Source organism: Erithacus rubecula (genome assembly GCF_903797595.1).
Source record: "Erithacus rubecula genome assembly, contig: SUPER_Z_unloc_2, whole genome shotgun sequence".
NCBI lineage: Eukaryota > Metazoa > Chordata > Aves > Passeriformes > Muscicapidae > Erithacus > Erithacus rubecula.
The window spans coordinates 13,261,987-13,284,622 of NW_027635860.1; the positions used below are offsets into that span (position 1 = coordinate 13,261,987).

Below are 22,636 nucleotides of genomic sequence, written 5' to 3' on the forward strand. Positions count from 1 at the left end.
CTTTTATTTTTGACATGCACTCTCAAACCACCACAGGAGAGCTCAGTATCTAAGATAATATATCCCACAAGTTTTAAACTGCTGTGTTGCATCAATATTTTTTCTCTGGTTAGTGAACAGAACAGGACTATAGAGCTGTAAACAAGAACAAAGTGTTCACACTTCATTTGTTCTTTTTGTTTCTCTTGGTGAAGTAGCTGTCAAATTCAGCTTTTACTTGAAATTTGAAGTAACTGAAATTTGTATTTCAACAAGTGGCAAGCAATGCTGTCAACCTGGGCTTGAGTGGAAGTCTGCTGAAGTGTGCATCATTCAGAACTTAAATGTCTCATTGTTAAAATAGTTGCATAATAATATGTTATTATAGTTGCATTTTAACTTTTGTTTTAACATGACATTTTTTTCAATTTTCTGCAATCAAGAAAAAATGATCAAGGAACGGTTTATCAGGCTGAAGATGTGGTAATGCCAAAGCTGGTGCAGATAATCAAACTTCACATTCTACAGGACATACTTTATTTTAGAAACATTAGGTGCTAGTATTAACCAGGTGTATATGAAGTCTGTTGAGAGAGTGAATTGTCAGTCTGAGCAGCTGGGGCTGACTGGAAATACTGAATTTATGGCCAGTAAAAGGTTTATGTTAGACATAAGGAGTTGAATGGTTCATCACGTTTTCTTCAGGGTGTGGATGTCTGAGGAGGTGCCAGCTTTATCCAATTTTTTATCATTTTGTAGAGACAAGAGCTTGTGGCACTTGTGGCACAGTGCTGGTCACTTGCTGCATATATATAATATATTTGGATATTTCTGCTACTCTGGTTTGTGTCCCTATTTCTGCTGGTCTGTTTGCATTCAGCTGTAATTCAGATGTGTGCAGACAAACAAGTGTATCTTGCTGATAATTTCTCTGTTGTGTTTTTTCTCCATAGTCTCATAGATTGTTTTTTGGTAGACTCTGCGGCTGTGAGCCTTAGTATGTCCCCTACAGGAGATTTTCTGGCTTCAGCACATGTGGATGATCTTGGAATTTATCTGTGGTGAGTATGTAATCTGTTTCTACACAGAATTTAGGATGGGACAGAGTTCTTTAATCACCTTTATTGCAAATAGAGAATTGCCCTGTGAAGTATCATCTCCAGTGTGTTGTGTTCTCTGGTTTTAATTAGGACAGGCGTTCTGTATTGCTCTGATTCGTAAGTCATGAAATTTCCACAGTTAAATTACTTATTCAGAATGTTTAAATGATCTCTTTTCCCAAAATGTTTCTTACTCTTAAGAATTCCTGTTATGTCGTGTGTAAAATTTTTCCTAGATTCCATTTTCCCTACCACTTTGAAATGTCTTTGTTCAAATAGGGTTCTTTCTGAAGTGCTTTTCGTGTCCTGCTGTACAGTGTTGCCTGAGACTTCTGAGCAGTATATGAAAGTTGTGATTATTTCTCTTTATTAGTGATAAATGAGCACGGAAGTAAAATGTGGTTTAATTCAGTTTCCTCCTGATAGAGTTTTAAAGCAAGTGACAGTTCAGGTCCAGTACTGAAGTAACACACTGTTAAAATGGCTTGGGTCTTTCTCCCATTCAGCTGACAGATTATTTCAGGTTATATATTTTGGTTGTAGTTTTGCCTGAGGAGTGTTCAGCTGTTAGCCCTTCCTGTGGTTAAGTAAAAGTTCTTCCTTGTGAATATCAGCAGATATTCTTACCTAGCACTGGTTTATATTAACAGAAGAAGCAATTTGCCAGAATTATTTGTGCATGTTTCAAACCTGAAGAAAATTTGTGAAGAGTATTTTCCTAAAATCCTGTGAAAGCAGGATGAATTATTTATGTGTGTATAATGTGTTCAGCCTGGAGGCTCTGGGGAGACCAAAAGGAGCTTTAGGAGAGCTGGAGAGCGGCTTTGGACAAAGGCCTGGAGTGACAGGAAAAGGGGAGATGGCTTCAAACTGAAGAAGATAGGTTTACATTACACATTGGAAAGAAGAGCTTGATTGTGAGGGTGTTGGAACACTGGCACAGGATTTTTTGGCCATCAGGACCAGGGCAGTTATTGCCCCTGTCCTGGGTGCTGGTGAGGTCACACTTCAAATTCTGTGTTTAGTTCTGGGCCTCTCACTTCAAGAACACTGAGGTCCTGCAATCTGCAATTATGTTCATGGCAGTAATACTTGAACATAACATTTATATTTCAGATGTTCAGGTGGGTCTATTGCCACACTTCATTACCTGCTTATCTGGTAGATGATGAGACCAAATCTTGAACAGAACCTGGTGAATTGCCATGCTGCAGCAGTATTAGACTGCAGTGTAAATTATATCAGAAGTACTTGTTCTCATTTATCTGGAGATGGCTTTTAAAATGCCTATCTTATTTTTTCAGGTCAAACCGTTCTTTGTATTCACTTGTGTCATTACGGCCCCTTCCTGCAGATTATGAACCATCTTTGGTGACTCTCCCCAGCACCTGCCCCATGCAAGGTAATCCTCAGTGTATTTTATTTTTCCCTGCTTTATGCCACAGATTCATTGCAGTGTCTGGTTGGCAAGAGGATTTGGTTCAGCTGACCTGGTATGTGCCTGTGCCCAGTGAAAGAAAGGCCTAAGTAGAATTTTTTTTTCTAAATTAATATAAGTGGTTGTGCATCAGAAGTCCTCTAGATGGGGATCTTGTCTGCCCAAATTTGGAGTGCCTGCATTTGCATCTCCATCTGGAGGAGAAGTACACCTAGCTATTGGTCACAAAAATACCTCATGATGATGACTGCTTTAGTAAGCACACACTTGCTTTACATAATTAAATTAGGGAGACAGGAATTCATCCCACAACTTTGAATGATTCTGGTTGAAATCTTTAACCCACTTTGTGTCTTTGGCAAATGTAAAGTTGATGTTTAGATGCTAAGGGCTCATAATGGGTTACATTCCTCTGTTGTTTCAGGCTTGTCCATTAGATTCATTGTTTTAGCCAAGTAATATCTTACAGAAAGAAAGAAAAGTAGACATGTTTGGTCAAGACCATACAGGAAATAAGAGAAAATCGAGTGACTGATATTATGACTTTTCTTGTGGGATGTCGTGCTGTAATGTTGAGACTTTGTTTATTTTTATGTGCCACTTCAGTTATACCTTTGAAGAGGTTGTGAATATATGAGATTTCGATTTTGTAGTTTAGAACTGAAATTACTGTGTATATGCTTATACAGTTAGAACAACAGATTACTGTCAATATCTCGTTTTCTTCAATAACTCTGTAAACTGCTTTTATGTAAATTCAGTCAGTCTTTAAAAATTGGGTTATTAAATTCTGCATCTTGCTATAATATTTTAAAATAATTTATTTTCATAGATAATACAAATTGTTTCTGTAGCTTTTCAGCTCTATGTTATGTTAGCACCTATGTCTATAACTATAACACAGTTATTATTCAAAAAGTGCAAAATAAATAAAAGTGTTTGGCTTGATTTTTAAAAAAATAAATGTGGAGTATGAATGTTCATAAAAGGTATCTGTTTCTGCAAGATGTGGATGTGTCAGGAGATGAAGAGCCATGTGATGAAATGATAGAATATGTCTCACCTGAGCAACTGGGAGAGCAGCTGGTGACACTTTCCTTGTTACCAGAATCAAGATGGAAAAATCTTCTCAACCTTGATATTATCAAGGTACTGAAACTGTGCAAAAAATAGTGTACATCTGAATATTTGCCCTATTTCTGTGAATAGGCATGAATTTCTATTCATGAAACTTGATCCTGCCTTTCAGATATTTTTCTAGATTTTGCAGTAGAAGTCTATGTGGTGCTTTTCACAGTTCCTGGGATTTGGGAGAGGGGTGGTTTTTCTGCTGAATAGTACCTTCATAATTAGTAGTAAAGGACTTTACTTGTATATTTACTTTTCAGTTAGTCTTTAGAGTTTTCACAGTATTTTAAAAATTAAACTCTTGACAAACAAAATATTCCCACATGCTCTTACTATGACGATAATGTTTTTAATTCAAATATCTACTTAACAGAAAAAAAATAAACCAAAAGAGCCACCGAAAGTTCCAAAGTCAGCACCTTTCTTCATCCCAACACTTCCTGGTCTTATACCCCGATATATTCCACCAGAGGAGGAAAATGATACACAGGTAAAAACTAGAATGTATATAATTATGTTTATGTAGTATATTTTAAAAGAAATCTCAATCACTAGATTTTAAAGTACCAGTTTTAACTCACTGCATTATTGCTTTTTCTCAAAGCCTTATTCTCTCAGTAGAAGAATAGTTTAACTGAGTTGTAAAAATGTATTTGCATATTCATGGACATACTGCTGTGCTTTTGTGGTCTAGTCGAAGGTGGTAAACCTTGGGGTACTGGTGCAGAAATCTGATTTCTACCTTCATCTTGAAGAAGCCCTGAGCACCAATGAATGTAAGTTAACAAAATACTTCAGTTAAAATGTTGATTCTGCTTTTATATATATGTGATTTCTAATGTCAGCATTGTAACATATGTGGTGAAAAAAAATCTGCATAGTAGAGTATAAGAGGCAACGAAAATTACTTAATACACAGATAGCCAGACTGGATCAAAGATCCATTGGTACTGCAGCTTGTCTGCAATTGTGGCTAAAACCCTTATGGAGAAAGGAGGTTGTGTTCCTAAGATCATTAACTTTTTTAAAAACTGTGATGTTATCACCCAGAAAAGGTGATATGTAGTATTACTAGGGAAAGGAAGGAAAGAAGGGAGAGATTGATTTGGTAAGGAATAGTCTGGTGATTCACTGGAACAGGAAGAACATAATGTGCCTAGCAAGTTCTTTCAAGGGCTACTTCACTAGACATTCAGCAAACTTAAAGTGTTAATTCATTGCCCTGTAACTGAAAGCTTAAGAAGAAATAAATGATATAAAAATAAGGTGTTTGATTTCTTTGAACATTCAGTTTGTTTTGAAATTCAATCACTTAAATGTCCTGTGGAATGTACCAGTTGTTTTTCATATTTATCTTGTGATGCTACAGAATCATTAAAACTCAGATTTTTTTTTTAATTATTGCTAATAGAGCTGACTTGGAAATGTAAATAGACAGTAGCTTGTCCACAAAGCAGTTCTGTTGGGAATTTTCCTACCCCTGCTTAAGCTCTCTTGAGATGGCCAGCTTACTCATGTGCACTTAAAATGTTTTGTGTGCAGAACTTCATTATCTGTCACCAACAGGGTGTGTTCTTACACCTCATTTTTAGCATTTAGTTTCACAGTGTTTTATTGAAGTGCCTCAGAGCCACTCAGAGGAGGTGAATCCAGGGAGCAAGTGCACTGTGATGTGTGCTAGTGGGCATGGGGACCTGCCTGAGGCCACCTCCACTGTAAGGCAGGTGTGCTCCAAGGTCTGTGCCACAGCCAGAATCCAGGGGGCCTTGTGATTCTGGCTGGGCAAGCTGGTGATGGGGAGCTTGGCTCTTTGCTTGCTAGGTTACAGCCATCTCTTGTAAAGGTGACTGGGCCCTGCAAATAAAAAGAATCCTGCTGGAAACCGTCCTGGTTTACTGTTGGGATGAAAACAGGGTTAGACACCTCACTTCAGGACTGTGGAACATAGATTGAGCTGCAGCCTTTTCTATGTTATGTGTATCAACTTACATGTTCCATTATTTGTTTGTTTAATGTAATTAAAAAAAGATATTTAATGCATCTGTTTATTGTTAAAACCAGTTGCATTTAAAACTAGTTAATGATTTTCTGTAGGAATCAAATACCAATTTATACCATCTGAGGATAAATGCCTAACACCATTAGTTAACATGAAGTTGGTCTTCTTAGCAACTTCTTAGCAAAAGAAATATTAATCAGATACATTTAAAAGTGTTATAACTATCAGTTGCATTTGCAACCAAATATATTTTTGCTGCTTCATCTTTAAAGCAAATGGATGGAATCCTCATAGGTCTTCAGGTACGATGGTAGAAATCTTGAGAAGAATTAATTATGAAGAGACGGGAAGTCTTTCTACTGTGGAAAAGATTTTCCCCTAGGACCCTCCAGCATAAGGCATTCATTTAAAAAAAGTAATAATTTTATTAGATGCACTAGAAGATCTCTAGTTTTGTTTGATGTCAGCTAGAGTAAAGATGCCTAGTAGAAGTAGTGCTCTCTGTCTTTCAGAGTATATTCACGATTAACAGCTCAAAATCTCAAGTATGTGCATTGTTTCTGCCAAGAGATGTGAAATGACAATGTTATGTGGTTAATTAGAAATTTTGTTTAACTTAAAAGACGCAAGAGGAAAAAAAATTGAAGCAGATATGAAGATGTTAGTTGTATTTGTCAATTACAAATGAAGTGCATCTATATTTCCAGTATGTGGTGGGACAGTAAATCAAATTTTTTTTTTTTTGAAAAACAAAAAGAAAACAGTAAAAACCGGAAATTCATAGCCACTGTTTAAGAATTTTAGAATAAGCCTTTCTTGTGAAGTATCTTGTTAGATTCTGTTTTGCAGATGTTACTGATAATGTGTCTCTCAATGTTTTAACACAGATAAAGCTCCACTTGACTTGCTGAAGAGTTTGGGGCCATCTAATATCGAGGTAGAGCTAAGGGGTTTGGCCCCTGAAGGTGGTGGCTCAGTGGAGGTGATGCTGAGCTTTCTGAGAATGATTGAGATGATGCTGAACAAGAAGTACAACTTCGAACTCGCTCAGGCATACCTGGCGCTGTTTTTAAAGGTAAGAGTTTTCTTATAAAATTTATTTTAGTCCTATTTAAAATAACAGTTATACAGTAAAAAGATATAAATTGTCTACTCAAATTATCTTAAGGGATTTTGGCTGAGATTGGTTTTAAAATGTCTAGCTGAATGTATTGGATGATTTGTCAATTCATTTGTAACAGTCAAGAAAAACTTGCAAAGAAAGAAATGTTCTTGTGAGGAGGCAGACAGGTTTTGTTCTAGTATTCCTTATTTAGAATTGGTTTTATTTTTTTGTAACATCTGTAACTTCTTAGTGAATGTTAATTGTTAAACTGATTCATGCTATGTCTTAAATAAGCAAACAATTTAATACATGATAGTTGAGAAGTAAATTAGACATTTTGTTGGATTTATCACTAGACATTGCAAGCATGACCTACTTTACTTTCCATGTCAGTGGGCTGCCTTTCATGTGTTACCTGTTGAGTATGGAGCTAATGAAATTGTTCCAGGGTGTATGTAAGTTACAAAGTTAGAAACTCTACTGAAGCATGGTAACATTTACTCTTGGAGACAGAGTGGTTCTGCAGAAGATTGAAAACCTTCTCAAGTACAAGTGCTTGAGATGCTCTGATTTATGAAATCACATGAAAGTAATTAATAACAGTTTACTTGGAAAACATTGTTACAAACATTCAGACACATGTAATAAAAGGGCCAGTGCCTCACCATATTCACAGTAAAGAATTTTGTCTAATATCCAGACTGAACCTACTGTCTTTCAGACTAAAGCTTAATATCATGGCTACTAGATTTAAATTGTAGCCTGAAAAATAAATGTTCCATCCATTAAGCAGTAATAATTGCTGCAAGATCAGAAGGTTTCTCTTCCTTCTGCTTTAACAAGGTTGCTTTTTGTCACATAAGGAGACCTCATCCATCTCTATCACTATAGTGTGTGCTGGCATCATTCTTGATGTGTGCAACATGGTTAATTAAAGTAATAATCCTGATTGGCCTTAGCACTTCTGTCTAGCCTTTCTAGCCTAAAGAGGAATTTGTGATGCAGGTCAGAAAGGGGTGGAAGTTACCCTCTCAGGAATGAGAATAGATTCAGCATCTTTGCCAGAAGATGATCTAGTAAAAATACAGCATATTTCAGACACTTTGCTGGCTTATCCCATCTAGTACATGAAAAATGGCTTGTAAAGACTAGCAAAAGGGAGGCAGTATTAAACAGAGGAAGTTAATTGAAGGAAAAGAGTTCTTTCCTTATTTGAGACATTTCCTGAAAGCAAAGTTATTGGAATTTAATGGGGAAAACAGTCTTTTAATTTTTTTTATCTGTATTTGTTTCACTAACTGTTTGTTTTAATTTTCAGTTACATCTTAAGATTCTCTCATCAGAGCCAAAACTCATGGAAGAATTATCCAAATTGTCAATGCAACTTGAGGAAACTTGGATTCACTTGCGGGCTCTCTTCAATCAGAGTCTGTGTGTTTTAACATACATGAAAAGTGCTTTGCTGTAAAATACTTCAGGGCTTTGTCTATGTAAGATTTCCCTCAGAGTAATAGTGCAGATTATTGCAAAAAAAAAACTGGATTCCAAAAATCACACTGGGTCTTGGAGTTGTAAAATCATTAAGGTTGGAAAAGACCTCCAAGACCATCAAGTCTTCTGCTGAATACCCTGTCCACTAAGCCATATCACAAAGTGCCAGACTACTCATTTTTTTTAATACTTCCAATGGATGGTGATTCCACCATCCTATTCCAGTGCTTCTTCTGGTGCTGTATTTTATACATCTACATATAGCAGAGTATTTTAGAACATGCCTAAATAACTGCCTATTTTTGATTCACTTCAGTTGGAGAAAAAAATTACTACGTGCAGCTAAAGTATTTGTTGTGTTGGTCTCTGCTGTCAGTGGACAGACATTTGGATTCAAGGCCCTGAGCAGCCTGGCATTGTGGAAGGATCATCTTGAAAGTAGATGATCATTAAAGTTTCTTCCAACTCAAGCCATTCAATGATTCTCTGATTCTGTGGCTAGATAAAATGTAGTTCACAATGAAGAAATTACTTCTGGGAAAAAAAAGAAGTATGAATGTAACTTCTGTGCAGGAGACCAAAAAACTACATTGTTCTTAATAAAGTCATTGTTGATGCAAAAATGAAGCAAAAAGTCTGAATTGTTAATACTTTATTTTAGTTTAGAGCAAAGTATTCTAAAAATTGTGTTCCTCTGCAATGAGAGCACTTACCTTACTATGTTTGTAAAAATCAGTTGTCTTCTCACTTTTGTAGATACGTATTTCTGAAGGCAAATATTTCCAGCTGTATTAAAAATTATTGAACTTCAAAAAAACCTTAAAAACCCAAGTGATGCCTGGAAAGGCTGGCCTGGAACAGAGACTAGGCAGAATAAAAGGAATAAAATAGGTATTTACTGGAAGGATGCACTTTGGCCAATGCAAGAGCCTGGCTGGTGCTACACCCAAATCAAATCCAAGGTGGATCCCAGTTACAAGTTTTTACACTTTTATAAGTTTTGGTTCATCTGCATAGTGGGGTCAATTGCCCAACCACAGCCCCAGCCATGAAGTCTCAGCCCCCTGGCTTGCCCCCTTCTCTTCTCCGTTGTTTCTGCTTTTTGGGTACCATTGTCCTTGATTCTCTAGCTAGGAAGGGATTGTTTTGTGTAACTATCCCAAGAAGAGAACTTACTAACACCTAACATGAAGCTTCAGAGTTACACACCAAGCATTAGAGAGTCTGAAAAATATAAGGCTGAAACCCAAGGTTTCACAAGCACCAAACTAAACAACAAAAACATTTTTGGGAGGCCCAGTTTCATATGAAAATAGTTCGATTTTAAAGATGAAAGATGACTAAAAAAAAGGATTATTTTGAGGAATTTTAAAATAAATCAGACAGTTATTTTTATAAATTGATATTGAGGTTTCAAACCATAAGGTTTGGGCATTGTTTGGGACAGCATGAGTGAAATTATCTTGAACTGTTCCATTTGAGAGTACTTCCTCCCAGTAGAAGAGTCTCCTGAACAAGGCCTTTGTGATATTTCATATGCTCAAGCTACATACTCAGACCAACAGAGTAACTAATACATGCAGTTTCATGACTAAACTTGGAGGATGATTCATTGCATTTGACAGAAGACTGAAGCAATAGTGTAGGTCAGTTGTACTGTGTAGTTGTTTTTTTTTTTAATGCCATCATATTGTAGAACCCCTTTGAGTCCTGTGTACTGGAATCAATTATCTGCAAATACAGAATCCTGTAACAACAGAAGGTCTTGGGTGGAAAGGGACCTTAAAGATCACCTGCTTCCAACCCCTTGCCATGGGCAGAAACACCTTTCACTAGACCAGGTTGCTCAGGGCCCCTTCCAACCCGACTGGACACTTCCAGGGATGGGGCATCCACAGCTTCTCTTGGTAATCCACCATGCCATCTCACCGTTGTCATAGGGAAGAATTTCCTGTTAATATTCCATCTGAATCTACTTTCCTTGAGTCATGTACACTCAAGGTTTATGAAGTTTGCTCCTGAGATTTAAGAAAATCCTTTGTACCACAGAGTTACTAATTTCTGGTGATAAGGTTCTTGACACCCAATTTCTCCCAGTTTATTGGATTGATCTGAAGTTGTCCAAAATCCCTTACATGTTAGTGTAATAGGTAATTAACCTCTCAGCTTGCAGGTGTTACTGTAACTCCTTTAGAAAATCTTACAGAATAATTTTCTGAATAAAGACAAAATATTCAGAGGTTAATAAGGCAGTGTTTGCAGACCTGCCTCAGTGGAGGAAGAAAGAGTGGATAAAGGACGTTCATCTTGGATCAGAGAAAGGCTCTGTCAAGCCCACTATTCTCCTGCTGGAGGAAGGAAGAGATGCAGTATAGCAGCCTGGTCGTGTATAGAATGATCCTGTCTCAAGCATAACACAGCACCTTTCAGCAGACAGCAATTAGATACTCTGTGACCCAGCTGTAGCCTGACAGTTGTGTTTAATGTTCTGTGACAGACCTTTTGTTCTCTGTGAGTTCATCTAATCTCTTTTAGAACCCATTTATCCTTCACAACATCCTGTAGTAATGGAGCCTGCAATTTAATTAACGGGAATAATGCATTTCTGTTTATATACTCCAGACCTGCTATTTTCTAATGTTGTGTGCCCCTCCTTGAATGTGAGAAATATCAATTGTACTCTAGTCTTCATGCTTCACAGACTTTGCCTCAGAGCAGTGGTGAAAGGGTTTCTGCTCATGAAGGACATACTTTATTTTGCTGAGTGCACATGTCTACTTTTTCACTGACATCCAAGAAGCTTTTCTGGGCGCAGATGTTTAAATCTGTGTGTACAAGATTTGTCTACAAAACCTGTAAGGATTGTAGAGTAGGGGGGTTTTTTCACCCTCTGTTTTCATGGTCTGCTTGATGTAATCATAAGAAAAATGTACCAGTCTATATTGTTCTTAAATAAGAAACATCAGGGTAATTTTTGTGAATAATGTATGTGTAACACAGTTAACATGATGTTTTCAGTCTGTATGACCTCATTCAATGTGTTTAATGCAATTTTTTATATCGTACACACACATGTTATAAGTCCACCTGGAACACTTCAATAACTTCCTTCAGAATATAGTATTTAGAAGTGAGTGATATCTCAGCTTCTTTATTCTTGTGTCTTTTTCTCAACATTTCTACTTATCACTGCTATTTCAGGGGTGTTTTACTATTATTAGAGCTGTGGAGTCTTCCACTAGTAATTCTGATTGCTTCATGTTCTTGGTCTTTTATTTTGTCCTTTTTACCCCACATCAAAATGATCAACAGCTTGCCACTAATAAAAAGCTTCTTCAGAAATAAAATATAATTTCTTCCTGCTAGTAGATGAAGGTACATATTTCACCTGCTATTTCCTGTACTCTTCCTTCACATGAGACATCAAGGACAATTTTTTTTGATATGAGTCAAAAGTGGTTGATTACAAGTGATAACACACATGAAAACTTAATTTGATAATTTGGACTTTATGTTGCCCGTAAGAACTCACCTTAGTGTGGTGCTTTTGGAATATGCAATGGGATGTGGAAAAAATTCTAGATGGATGAAGGGATATAGTTGTTAACTCTAGGCTTTCTTCCAAGCAGGGCAGCTACTGGGGATTTTACCATTCTTACACAATGCCAAGCCCATCTTAAACTAGCTCTGAGAAGCAGCTTGCTGTTAAAATTGTCCCTGTTCCTGTGTGTCACAGCACTCCTTCCAGCTTCTTCTCCAGCCTCTGTTCTGTGCTTCCTTGTCACCATGATTTTCTCAACTCTTTTGGTTCCTGAGTGCAGCTGCTGCCCCTTGCAACTCCTGCACACAGCAGTTCTGTAAGTTAGATCTCTGTACTTCCACTGTTTTCCTTTGTTCTTTTTTCCAAATAGGTTTGGTACTCATGTTTTGACTCTAAGCCTGGTAGTTGGACCTTGCTGCCTGAATTTGCTGCTAAGTGGATTCACACCCTGCGCAGTGAACTTAGCTCTCCTCTGAGCTGTAAGAAGCCTTCAGCTTAGTCTTTGCTTTCCTTTTTTGTTCAAATAAAAATAGAGGTATTATGAGGAGATGCATGCAAACATGAAGAGACAGTAAAAGGATACCACTGTTTACATTGGCTACATTTTTCAGTAGCCACAGTGGACCTCTGATTTGAAGCTCTCCAACATTTTGTACATTTCAAATTTAACTCTTCTTCAAGAAAAATACTAGATCTCATATCTGTGCAGGTTGTCATACTGCAAATAGAAGATAAGTTTGAACTCTGTAATAAGCTGTGTTTAAGGAGTTTAGCATTGTTTAAGGATCACTATTATATAACTGGTTTATAATATAAGTTCTTTATAATATAAGTGTTGTCTGTTAGCGTCAGCTGATGTTTCCTGAGTATCCTACTTTAATCATCTGAGCACATCACCATTTTTATCTTATGAAGAACTATTTGTTTTATGAAAAATTATCTTTTCATTAAATTTACGTTTTTAGAGATGAGGAACCCAATCAGTGCAAGGACTGGCTTCCTTTACTTTTGGATGTATTTGCAGTATGTTAGAGGAGGCCAAAACACTGTCATTAAATGTCCTTAACCCCTGTGGTTTTTTTTGTTTTTTTTTGTGAAGCAGGGGTGAATTGAGGAAAGCAAAATGAAAGATAAATAAGATTTTTCTACCCTGGCTGTTATGTGTTCTGGTCTATGATTGTGTGTTCCCCAGAAGGATTAAATGAGCTCTCTGATGCTTGCTGCACATCACAGAATTTGCTGTTAAGTAGCTGTCTCTGAAAAATTACTTCCCTCCACTGATGTGTGCGCTGCTGGTTTGTGAAGCAGTTTATGTGGCTAAGTGGAATTACATACTACTTCCCTGACTATCCAGTGTGTTAAAAGATATGCTGGCTCTGTGACTGTTAGGTTATGAGTGTTTTAAGGGTCCTCACCCTGAAGGATCAGACCACCTTGGTGTTTCGCAGTTAGCTGAAATCACTCATAGAATAAGTTAGAATAAGGCAGAATAAAACACTTCTGGAATCCTCACTCAGTTGCTATTTTTGTAGAGACCATGGAAATAAAAAGACACTCACCTACTTAACTTAAATCCAGAGGATTCCTTCACCGTTCTTTGTTAGACTGTAGCCAATCTGATAGTTTCCTTACATCTACACAGCTGAAGATCTGCCACTTACTGGCTCTCAAGTTGCCCAATGTTGTTTTCAGAATGAGACATGAATTTAACAACTCATCCCATCCATTTGCTCTTCAAACACTTTTTGAGGGTTGTTCAGATTCACATGCCTCAAAAGGGTTTTATAAGTGTAGTTCACTAAAACCATAGCTGTTACATTCTTTTCTTAGAACCAGTGATGTTCCTGCTGCTCTGGAAATGTTCCATCTGTTTGGCATGGCTAGAAGTGAAAAGTCACCAGCCTTTTGTAATGCAACATGTCCCTTCCTGTCCGTGGAGCAAAGGTTAAAGCCCAGGTAAATGTGTTTTCAGAGTGTGTCAGATTACATATTTTGTTGAACATTAGGTTTTATCACACAGGGTTGTGCAGCTGGTTATTCTTCACATTTGTGATTAACCTTTGTGTTTGTCCATTGCTTTGGGTTGATGAAAGGGTGAGGGATGCCTGCCTGGTTCTCTTTGAAGAATTGCATTTCAACAGAATCAAGACAAATGTAAGCTATTTCAGCAGTGCTTACATCAGTGCTTAATTGAGATGGTTTATTCATGGTGCTAGAGTAAACAGCACCATCTGTACAGAAATCCCTGCAGCTCCCTTTGTGTTGGTGGGTGAGGATGACAGCCCACTGGTGCTTATGGAAAGGGCAGAAATGCTTTTTTTTAATTTTTGCTTCAGTCTCCACAGGCAAAGCCTGCTTCCGTTTTCAGTGTGTACCAGCCTCCTCTCTGAGGGAGTTGCCAGCAATGGCAAATGTGTTTGAAACTTCAGAGTGCAGAGTTCTGAACTCACCTTATAACCATGGGGCTGCACAGGACTTGTGCACACATGCTGTCCAGTGTGGCAGCTCTGCCTGCCACTGCCTGTCCCAGCACTGGCATCAGGGAGGTCCCTGACAGCTGGGCTGAGGCTGTTGTGCCCATTTGTAACAGAGGTAAATTGGAGGATGTGGGGAGCTGTTGGTTCGTCAAACTTCCCTCATTCTCCAAAACAATCACAGAGCACACTCTGCATGAGCTTTTGGGATCCATTTCCAGTGCACAAAGGGAAAGATGATGATGGACAACCAGCAGAGAGTCATGAGCACAATTCATGCTTACCTGAGGTGTTTGCCTTCTAGGATGGAATGGCTGGTTGGTGCACAAAGGAAGAGCAATGAATTTAATGATCAAATTTATTGCAATTACAGCAGTCTGTGATTACATTATCATAGTCTATTATGAAACACTGTAAACTGCTACTCTGAAAGTTAACAGGCATGCTTGCAGTTAATATTTTGCAAATTATGGTGCTTGTTCATGACAATCTATGTACCACATACCTTTTATACTGCAGGCTGACTTAAGCATCATATTGCTTCTGCAGCACAGAGGTGTGAATTACTTTTGCAGTTATCCATTATAATCAGCATTGCAGAAATTAATTTAGTCACGTTCTAATTATGCCTAATGCATGATTATTTTGTTTAATATCCCATAGCAAAGAAGCTCAATAAATTAGATGCCGAATGTTGAATAATGCTAATGGCATTCAAGAGATTTGCACTGAGGCGTAGAAGAATTAGACTGCCAAACGAGTTGAAAGTATTTCAAGTGAATGGCTGATAAAAATTATTCTAAAATTGGTGTGTGCCACAACACACTTGGCTGTTTTGTAAGTTCTTGCCTTTTTTCCATCTTGCCTTTATGGAGGTTTCAATTTTGTGTCTCACCACTGTATTATGTCTCCTGCTGTAGCTATAGATTTTTCTTCTTTTTACAATAGCTTCTTCAGCCTGACTATTTCATAACCATTTGGCAACACAATTTGTGCTTGAGCAAAGACTCTTTCTGGGGTACAGGGCACTTACTCTGAGAATGATAAGAGGTCCAAGAAACACTGTTAAAAGAGAATGCAAAACCACATAGCCAGCTGAGAAAAAGATGCAAAGTGCAGTTTTCTTAGTGTGAAGATGGTGCCTAGAAATGTATTTCTGGAACAAGACTCTGCTGCTTAGGCTTGGAGACAGCAAATTGTATAAGAAACAGACTGTGGTGTATCTTCAGGAGCTGAGTGCTTACTGCAATTAAATCTCATTTCTCAGTCAGGAAAATGCATGAAGTGATTTAAAGAATTTGTGCAATCAGAAGTAGGAAAGGTTGTCTGTCCTCAGGAAGAGAAGGGGCCCGGTACAGTGGTACTTGACCCAGGAGACAATGTCCTCTCTAGAGATGCTGTCCCTGATTCTCTCTCAAGAACTAATGAAAAATTACCTGAATATCACAGGAGTTACAACAACAACAACAACAACAAACTGCTTGGAGGAGAAAAACACAGAGCATCATTTTACACAAGAGGAGTGGTACATAATGAAGTAGTGTCAGTGTACCTGCAGGGAAGCAAGGTTTTTGATTGCTGAAAGTAATGAGTAAAGACAAACCTTCACATTTCTCCTCTTCCCTGCTTATCTGTGGAAGCACTGTGGCTGAGCTGTAGAAACACTCTTTGCCTTTACAGTGAATTGTCTCCAAGATATTACCTTTATGCCTTAGATTATTCCTAAGGCCTTTCTGCTTAGACAGAGCCACAGGGTCCAAAGGGGCCTCAACTGGCTGATGTTAAAAACTGAGTATACCATATGCAAGTAGCAACCCTGGCCTTCTTTGTAGGACCAAACAGAATTAATTCCTCATAAGGCCCAAATCTGGAATTCTGCCTTTCTGAGAACTGACTTGGTTTTCTGTATAAATTGGTATTCAAGCCTGCCTATTGTGATTGCCAGTGTTGAGATCTTAAACGATAAAGAAAGAAATGATGTAGTGGAAAAATACAAAGATACTAGCCAAAGTACTAACTTGATAAAACTATGTGAAAAATGTGCTGATTTTTTCTCAGCAGAATCCAATTAGTGAGATATACTAAATGTTTCTAGGGGCTGTCAAGACCTGAACAGATTTGTCTTTTTAAACAGAAGGTTAAGGTACAAATTATTTTTTTCATTAAAATATCAATTTCTGTGAGCTTGGGCAATTTTTGAACCTAATTTATAACTATTTAATAATCTACTTTGTAAAGAAAGACAGAAACTACTGAAATTGTCAAAATGAAAGGAAAAAAAAACAGTGCAATATTAGGAGGGAAATAATGACGTAAATTTCAATCCTCAGGGATAATGATATTGGAAACATTATGTGCTAATGAAGGCTTACCATGCTAGATTCTCATGCATATGAGAATGTTTTTTAACTGAGCCCAGTACCTGGTGTTTAAAGAATAACTCTTGATTATATCATACATATGTAAATAGATTATTTTGAGGTAGATAGATAATTGAGGAGGTGCTGTTCTACATTGAATGCCTTTTCCTTTCATGCTCTAAGGAAAGGCTTTGACAATAAGGTAATTTTTTTCAAGCAGAACCATATCACAGCTTAGATACTCATTCCTCAGCTTATATTGGAGAAGGAAATCCTGGAGCCACAGATCATTGCAGGCATTACCATTAATCTGGACAGTGGGTTCACTGTTATGACCCCAGCTCCACTTAGATCTCTGGACTAGGACAGACAGATGGACAGATGGAGCTCTGGTATTACCAGGAGTTGGCCCTGTGGGTTGTTACTCAACTTGACATGGACCATGATCTCCTTGATAGGCCTGGACAGCCTAAACAGAGACATAATGTACGGGCTGAGGCATCAGATGATGTTCCAATAATAAGATGAAAATAAACCCATTTTAATTAATCTGTCAAGAGCTGTGGGCTCATGCCCAGAAGTTGAGTGTCAGTGTTAAGGTGAAAGCTGATGCTGGAGAAGGAACAAAACCCAACCCATGATGGTAGAATATTCTTAGTGTGTTCCATCAGTAAAAGAGTGGTAACAGCTTTATACACTATCCCACTGTTTTGTTTGTTATTCTGATTTAAAAACTTTTATAATACTGGTTCCAGTTCTAAAAGGGATGCTGTGGTCTAGGTAACTAGTAAGCTGTTTTAGCTGTCTGCTTTTAATAACTGTCAGTCCTAAGAGAACTGTCAATTAAAATGACAGATTCCTGTTGATTAGAGATATCTACAGTGAATCTCTAGTCAGTGACAAGAAACAGGCTTCTATGCTACAAGACAGCCTGCTGTAATAACAGGAAAAATATTTTTTATAATGGGCCATAAATTAATTTTCTACTGTCTTTCCACAATAAAATAGTATGTTGTTTTGGAAAGAGATTGGGGTAAAAGCTTTAAATGAGACTTCTGTAAAACTTACAAAGACAAAATTGCTAAATAAGTTCTTGAATTTTACTTAATCATGGTTGAGAACTGCATTCAGAAAAGCCAAGTAACTGTTTTTATCTGCATTGGAGAACATTAAACAAAATAACTCACTATCTTTAAATAGAAAAGGACAACTGTCAGTTTCAAATTATGTTCTAGCCTCTGTTGTTCTATTGTAATTCGTCTACATTGCCACAGACTTCACCTACCACAAATACTAACCTTAAAAGATATTGAAAACACACATTTGGAAAAGCAACAGACAAATGAAAACCATTAAAATTTTAAATAAAATATAATAAAAATTTTCATGATTAAGAGATTATAAAATTTTCCTCCTTTTCCAATCAGTCAAAAGACACAAGATTTCCTCTTAACTATGACTATTCCACCCCAAAACCAGAAAAATAGTTTACTAGCATTAATTGATTAAGTTTCCAACCATGTTTGTCAATCCTCTCTCAGTTTATGTGAAATTGTTCTTGCAGTATTCACTCCACTTCCATATATCACCTACAGAAATTTGAAGAGATAAACCAAGTCCTTTGGACTCATATGGTCAATTCAGCATTTTCCTGTCTGTGTTCCATAGTTCTAAAAAAGATTCTTTCTTTGCATTGTTTAGTTATGCTGTTCTCCTTTGACTAGAAGGGAAAGTCTCCTACTAAAATGACAGGATTGTTACTCAGATTGTACTAAGATAAAGGAAAAATCTTGTTTGTTCCATGAATATTTTAAATTTCTACCCTAAGATTCAAACTGTAACAACTATCCTTTGTTACAGACTGCTTCCATTCCTATTAGAGACTGACTTGAAAGGCAGGTACTTCTTTTTCCATTGTTATTTTGTTAGCAACCACTTTCTGAGGAGCTAATTCTCAGTCTGAGCAGCACCCACTCATTTTTATAATATTGGTAATAATTTCTACTTCCTCAGAGGGAAGTTCAAAGACTAAAAGTGCTTGACAGCAACTTGACAGCAACCCATGGATAGGAATGTATTGTCAGAATTGTGTGACTTGTAGGAAAATGGACCATCTAGCATACTGCCATGTGAAAATATCTGTATATTGTCATTTAGGAGTGCTACACACAGATTCAGTTCCCATCTGTGGTTTCCAGTCCTAGAAGACTTGGTGCTAGCTTGCTATCTTTGCTTTTCTCATCAAGCAGTCTTGATACACCTGTTGTTGCTGAATGTCCTCTAACAAGTCAGCAGGATGACCAGAAATAGTACAGAGAATTCCAACTCTTAGCTCCAGTTCTTGTCCTTACACTCAGTATTAGTCCTGTCTTGAGAAAACTGGAACTGTAAGAAGAAGAGTAATGAAAGTCATGATTTCTGCATTCATAGTAAACTGGGCTAGAGATAAAACCATCTTTTCATTTCCATGGTGTGACCAACTTTGTTTTTCTGAAGATTGCTGTTCAAGCATTTTACCCAGGAATTGCTAATGACTCAACTTATCTTCACCATCTCCAGCAAAAGCCTTCAGTGCTCATCTGCATTAGCTCCTAAAAGCAATTCTAGATTTATAGGGAGAATAGACTGATGTATTACCATTACATGGAGTACGTTATCCATACAATCAAATGCTTTCACATTACTCTAACTCATAATAATTTCTTTCTAGCAAAATAAAAGAATAATAAATGGTCAAGTCCGGCTCCTAATAAGACTGGATCATTTAATAGCGTTCTTATTCATAAATGAAGATGTAACAATCACTGAGTTTTATTCCATCCAGAAATTCAATGAGAAATTTTCTGTGAACTCAATATACTTCACTCATGTGAGTCATTGTGTTGTCATGTCAGTACTGAGAAATCTTGCTATAATCTTGTTAAAACCTTTACTCTATCTTGCTACTTTCTTCCTACAAAGGTGAGAACCTGGATAATCAAAGTGACTGTAAAGAATGTGTTGTTGACCCTTGACCATCTCATTCTTTATACACTTGAACACTTCCAGAGGTGGTGACTCCAATGACTCCCTGGGCAACTTATTGGAATGCCTGACCACTCTGCCAGTGAAAATTTTTTTCTGATATCAAGTCTGAACTTCCTACTTCCCTGTGCACAACTTATGGCTATTTTCTCCTATAATTTTGTCCAAAATATCTGCTGTGTAGTGCTGAAGGCTGGTGGGTTTGACTCACAGTAAGGCATTTGCACCATTAATTAGTTAATTACTAAATTGCTTATGTATATGTCTTGTAGCCCAAAAGTTTGGAACACCACTTTAGCATAAGAGTTCAAAGGATTCTGATATGGGGTTTGGATGCCATCCAGTACATGTGTGGACTGAAGTTAAATGCAGGTAAACCCAGAAACTCAGGTGAAATGTTAAGCCTCTCTAATACTGTCTTGCACTACTGGATCCACAGATAATGTCCTGAAAACCAAGAACACCAAAAAGCCAGGTAGCTGGCAATGGCCTACTTTCTCACTTTTTTGTTGCTCTGTCCTGTGTATCTGTAACCCTTCACTTTATGGACATCAGGGGTATGATTTATGGGCTCTAAAGCAAATAATCAGCGTCCCACAGCACAGGAAGGGAAGTCACTCTCACAACTCTAAAAATACCTGGAAGGAAGTTGTGGGAGTTGGTCTCTTCTGCCAGAAGTCCCCACATAGCAGGAGATTTTCTTGAAGAAAATTTTATGTGTTGTGATGAAATGAAAGGTTATTTAGAAAAATAACCTATAGGAAGAATCCCTTCAATAAGATCATATTTTTATCTGACCTGCTGTTTTAAGTTGTGCTTTATACTGAGGGGGAAAAAGTGAAAGTTCTTTGTAGCAACAAATGCAGGTCTGTTGGATCTGACTGAAGTGGCAAAAAAAGACAAGGAAAAGTGAAACAGAGCAAAAACATCTGTTTTCTCTGAAACACTTTCTCAGGCTTTACCAATTTGAAGTTAATGAACTATTGGAGGCAAAGTTGGTTTCTACATGTTTTGGGATATCAAACAATGGACTTGTCTTTCGTGAATCTTTCTGGCTTCTTTTGAATCCATCTGGCATTGAATCCATTTTTGGCATCTGCAGTATCCCAAGGCAAGAAGTTTCAGAGCTTACAGATGCCTCCTCTTGCTTATTTGAGCCAGGCTTCTTACTAACTCTACTTTATTTCCCTTAGTTCTGTCACTGAAAAAGCGTACAATTAATCCTTATCCAACCCGGGTTGCCTCCTCCCTTGCCCCCTCCTTTTGATTTGCTAATTTTTTTAGTCTGGGTAAAATTGAAACAGAAGCAGTTGAAAAGATGACCTTGTATAGGGAAGGAAAATTTCTACCTGTTCAAAGTAGATATGGGTATGTATAAACGCTGAACAGTGCAGGTACTCTTTTTTGTGAAATTAAAAATATTACAAATTACTTATGTTTTAAAAGAACATCCATGAAGACTGATTATTTCTTGAGTTGTAGGCAGCTTGGGATAACTGCAAACATCAGAGGGTAAGTTACTGACTTCATCATCCCCTTAGTTAGCAAGCTATTATTCTGGGAAGAAAACATGGGCAAACCTCCTGGAATCCTATCCCAGTTTTTAAGAATATCCTAAAAAAAACCAAGCAAAACAAAACAAAACCCACAAACAAGCAAAAAAACAAACATAAAAATTCACAAAGTAGCAAAGTGAAGGTAACTAACTCAAATTGTTGTTTTCAGGTGCTTCATGAACTAACAATTACCACTTCTGGATTAAAAACCAAAAGCTTATTCAGAGTGTATCAACTTTTTTTCAATAATATGCCCTTGCTTGTCAAACTCCAAAATCTCAATTCCATTTCATTGCAGGGGAACAGTTTCAGAATAACATTGTTTTCCTTTGGAAATTTTATGTTAAGCAGAGCTTTGGATGAGATCTGGGCACATGATGACAGGTCTTCAGGTTGTGCTGACCCTCTGAAATGCAGACTGTGCTTTTGCAGGTTCTTTTCAAGATATGGAGCCATTAGCAGTAAATGAACAGCCTCATTTATGATGTCATGACCCAAACACTCTTCCCCTCATTGTATAGGGTAAACTGGCAGCTGCTGAAGTGTATTTGGCCTTGGATTGCCATTGTGGAGCATCTCTGTTGCAAAAGCATGACCTAATGTTTAACACTTAAACAGGCAGGAAAATTGCTCAGAATATGAGTAGTTTATTTGTGTTCTCTGTTTCGCACACACATTTAAGTGTTTATACAATTTAATGGGATCTCTTACACTGTTTGCAGACTCGGTAACTTCCCTGAGGCTCTGTACAAACTTTAAAAAGCATATTCAATGTTAATGTTCAAGTACTGTAAAGCAAATGCAGGGTACTGATAAATTATATGTGACATTTATTATGCTACATTCTGTGCTGACCCAGAGCTAATGGAAATTACAGAGTATTGTTTGCCTGTATTTGTTCCCATTAAGAGTACTTGTTCTCAGTGGCTCTTTGGGCTGCTCATCTTATCTATTTCTCTGTTTAGTGGCTTGAGCTGCCGCAAGTCTTTCTAATTCCCATTATCAGTTCCACTTGTGTAAAGACAAATAGAGGAGGATCACAATGAGAAGAAATACGTGCTAATGTCTTTACAAATAATTGGATGGGTGAATGTATGGGTGTTGACGTCTTTGAAATGGGTCTTAATGTCCCTTCTAACTTGGGGTGGCAAGTTTGTTCCAGCTCGGCTCCTGAGGGGTCTGAAGGTCGGAACTTCGGTGTAAAACAGTAGGTTCCAGGAGGGATATGGGGTAGGTGGTTCGGGAAGGCTGTACCTTCCTAGTGCCTTAGGCAAAGGGGGAAGGAAGAAGCCATCATGCAGCCAGGAGTTTTGGACAAAAGAAGGCTCATCCTCCAAAACCCCCAGAGAGAAAACCCCATGGGTGTGTGCCCCAGTGGATTTTATTAGAATAAACGTGAAGTACTCCTCTGACTCCTTTTTACACATAAACCTGTGGCGTT

The 22,636-nt window shown here is 37.6% G+C and overlaps 1 protein-coding gene across 1 annotated transcript in view; it reads left to right on the forward strand.

The window, feature by feature from the left end:
- The window catches only part of WDR36 (WD repeat domain 36), a 28,851-nt gene extending 19,640 nt beyond the window's left edge, over positions 1-9,211 (forward strand). The window contains exons 17-23 of the mRNA XM_079331325.1: positions 933-1,040; positions 2,384-2,481; positions 3,524-3,666; positions 4,019-4,135; positions 4,340-4,421; positions 6,532-6,719; positions 8,068-9,211. Of these exons, the coding sequence (XP_079187451.1) occupies positions 933-1,040; positions 2,384-2,481; positions 3,524-3,666; positions 4,019-4,135; positions 4,340-4,421; positions 6,532-6,719; positions 8,068-8,217 (886 nt within the window). The 3' untranslated portion in view covers positions 8,218-9,211. The remainder of the gene's footprint in view (positions 1-932; positions 1,041-2,383; positions 2,482-3,523; positions 3,667-4,018; positions 4,136-4,339; positions 4,422-6,531; positions 6,720-8,067) is intronic.
- The last annotated feature ends 13,425 nt before the right edge of the window (positions 9,212-22,636 follow it).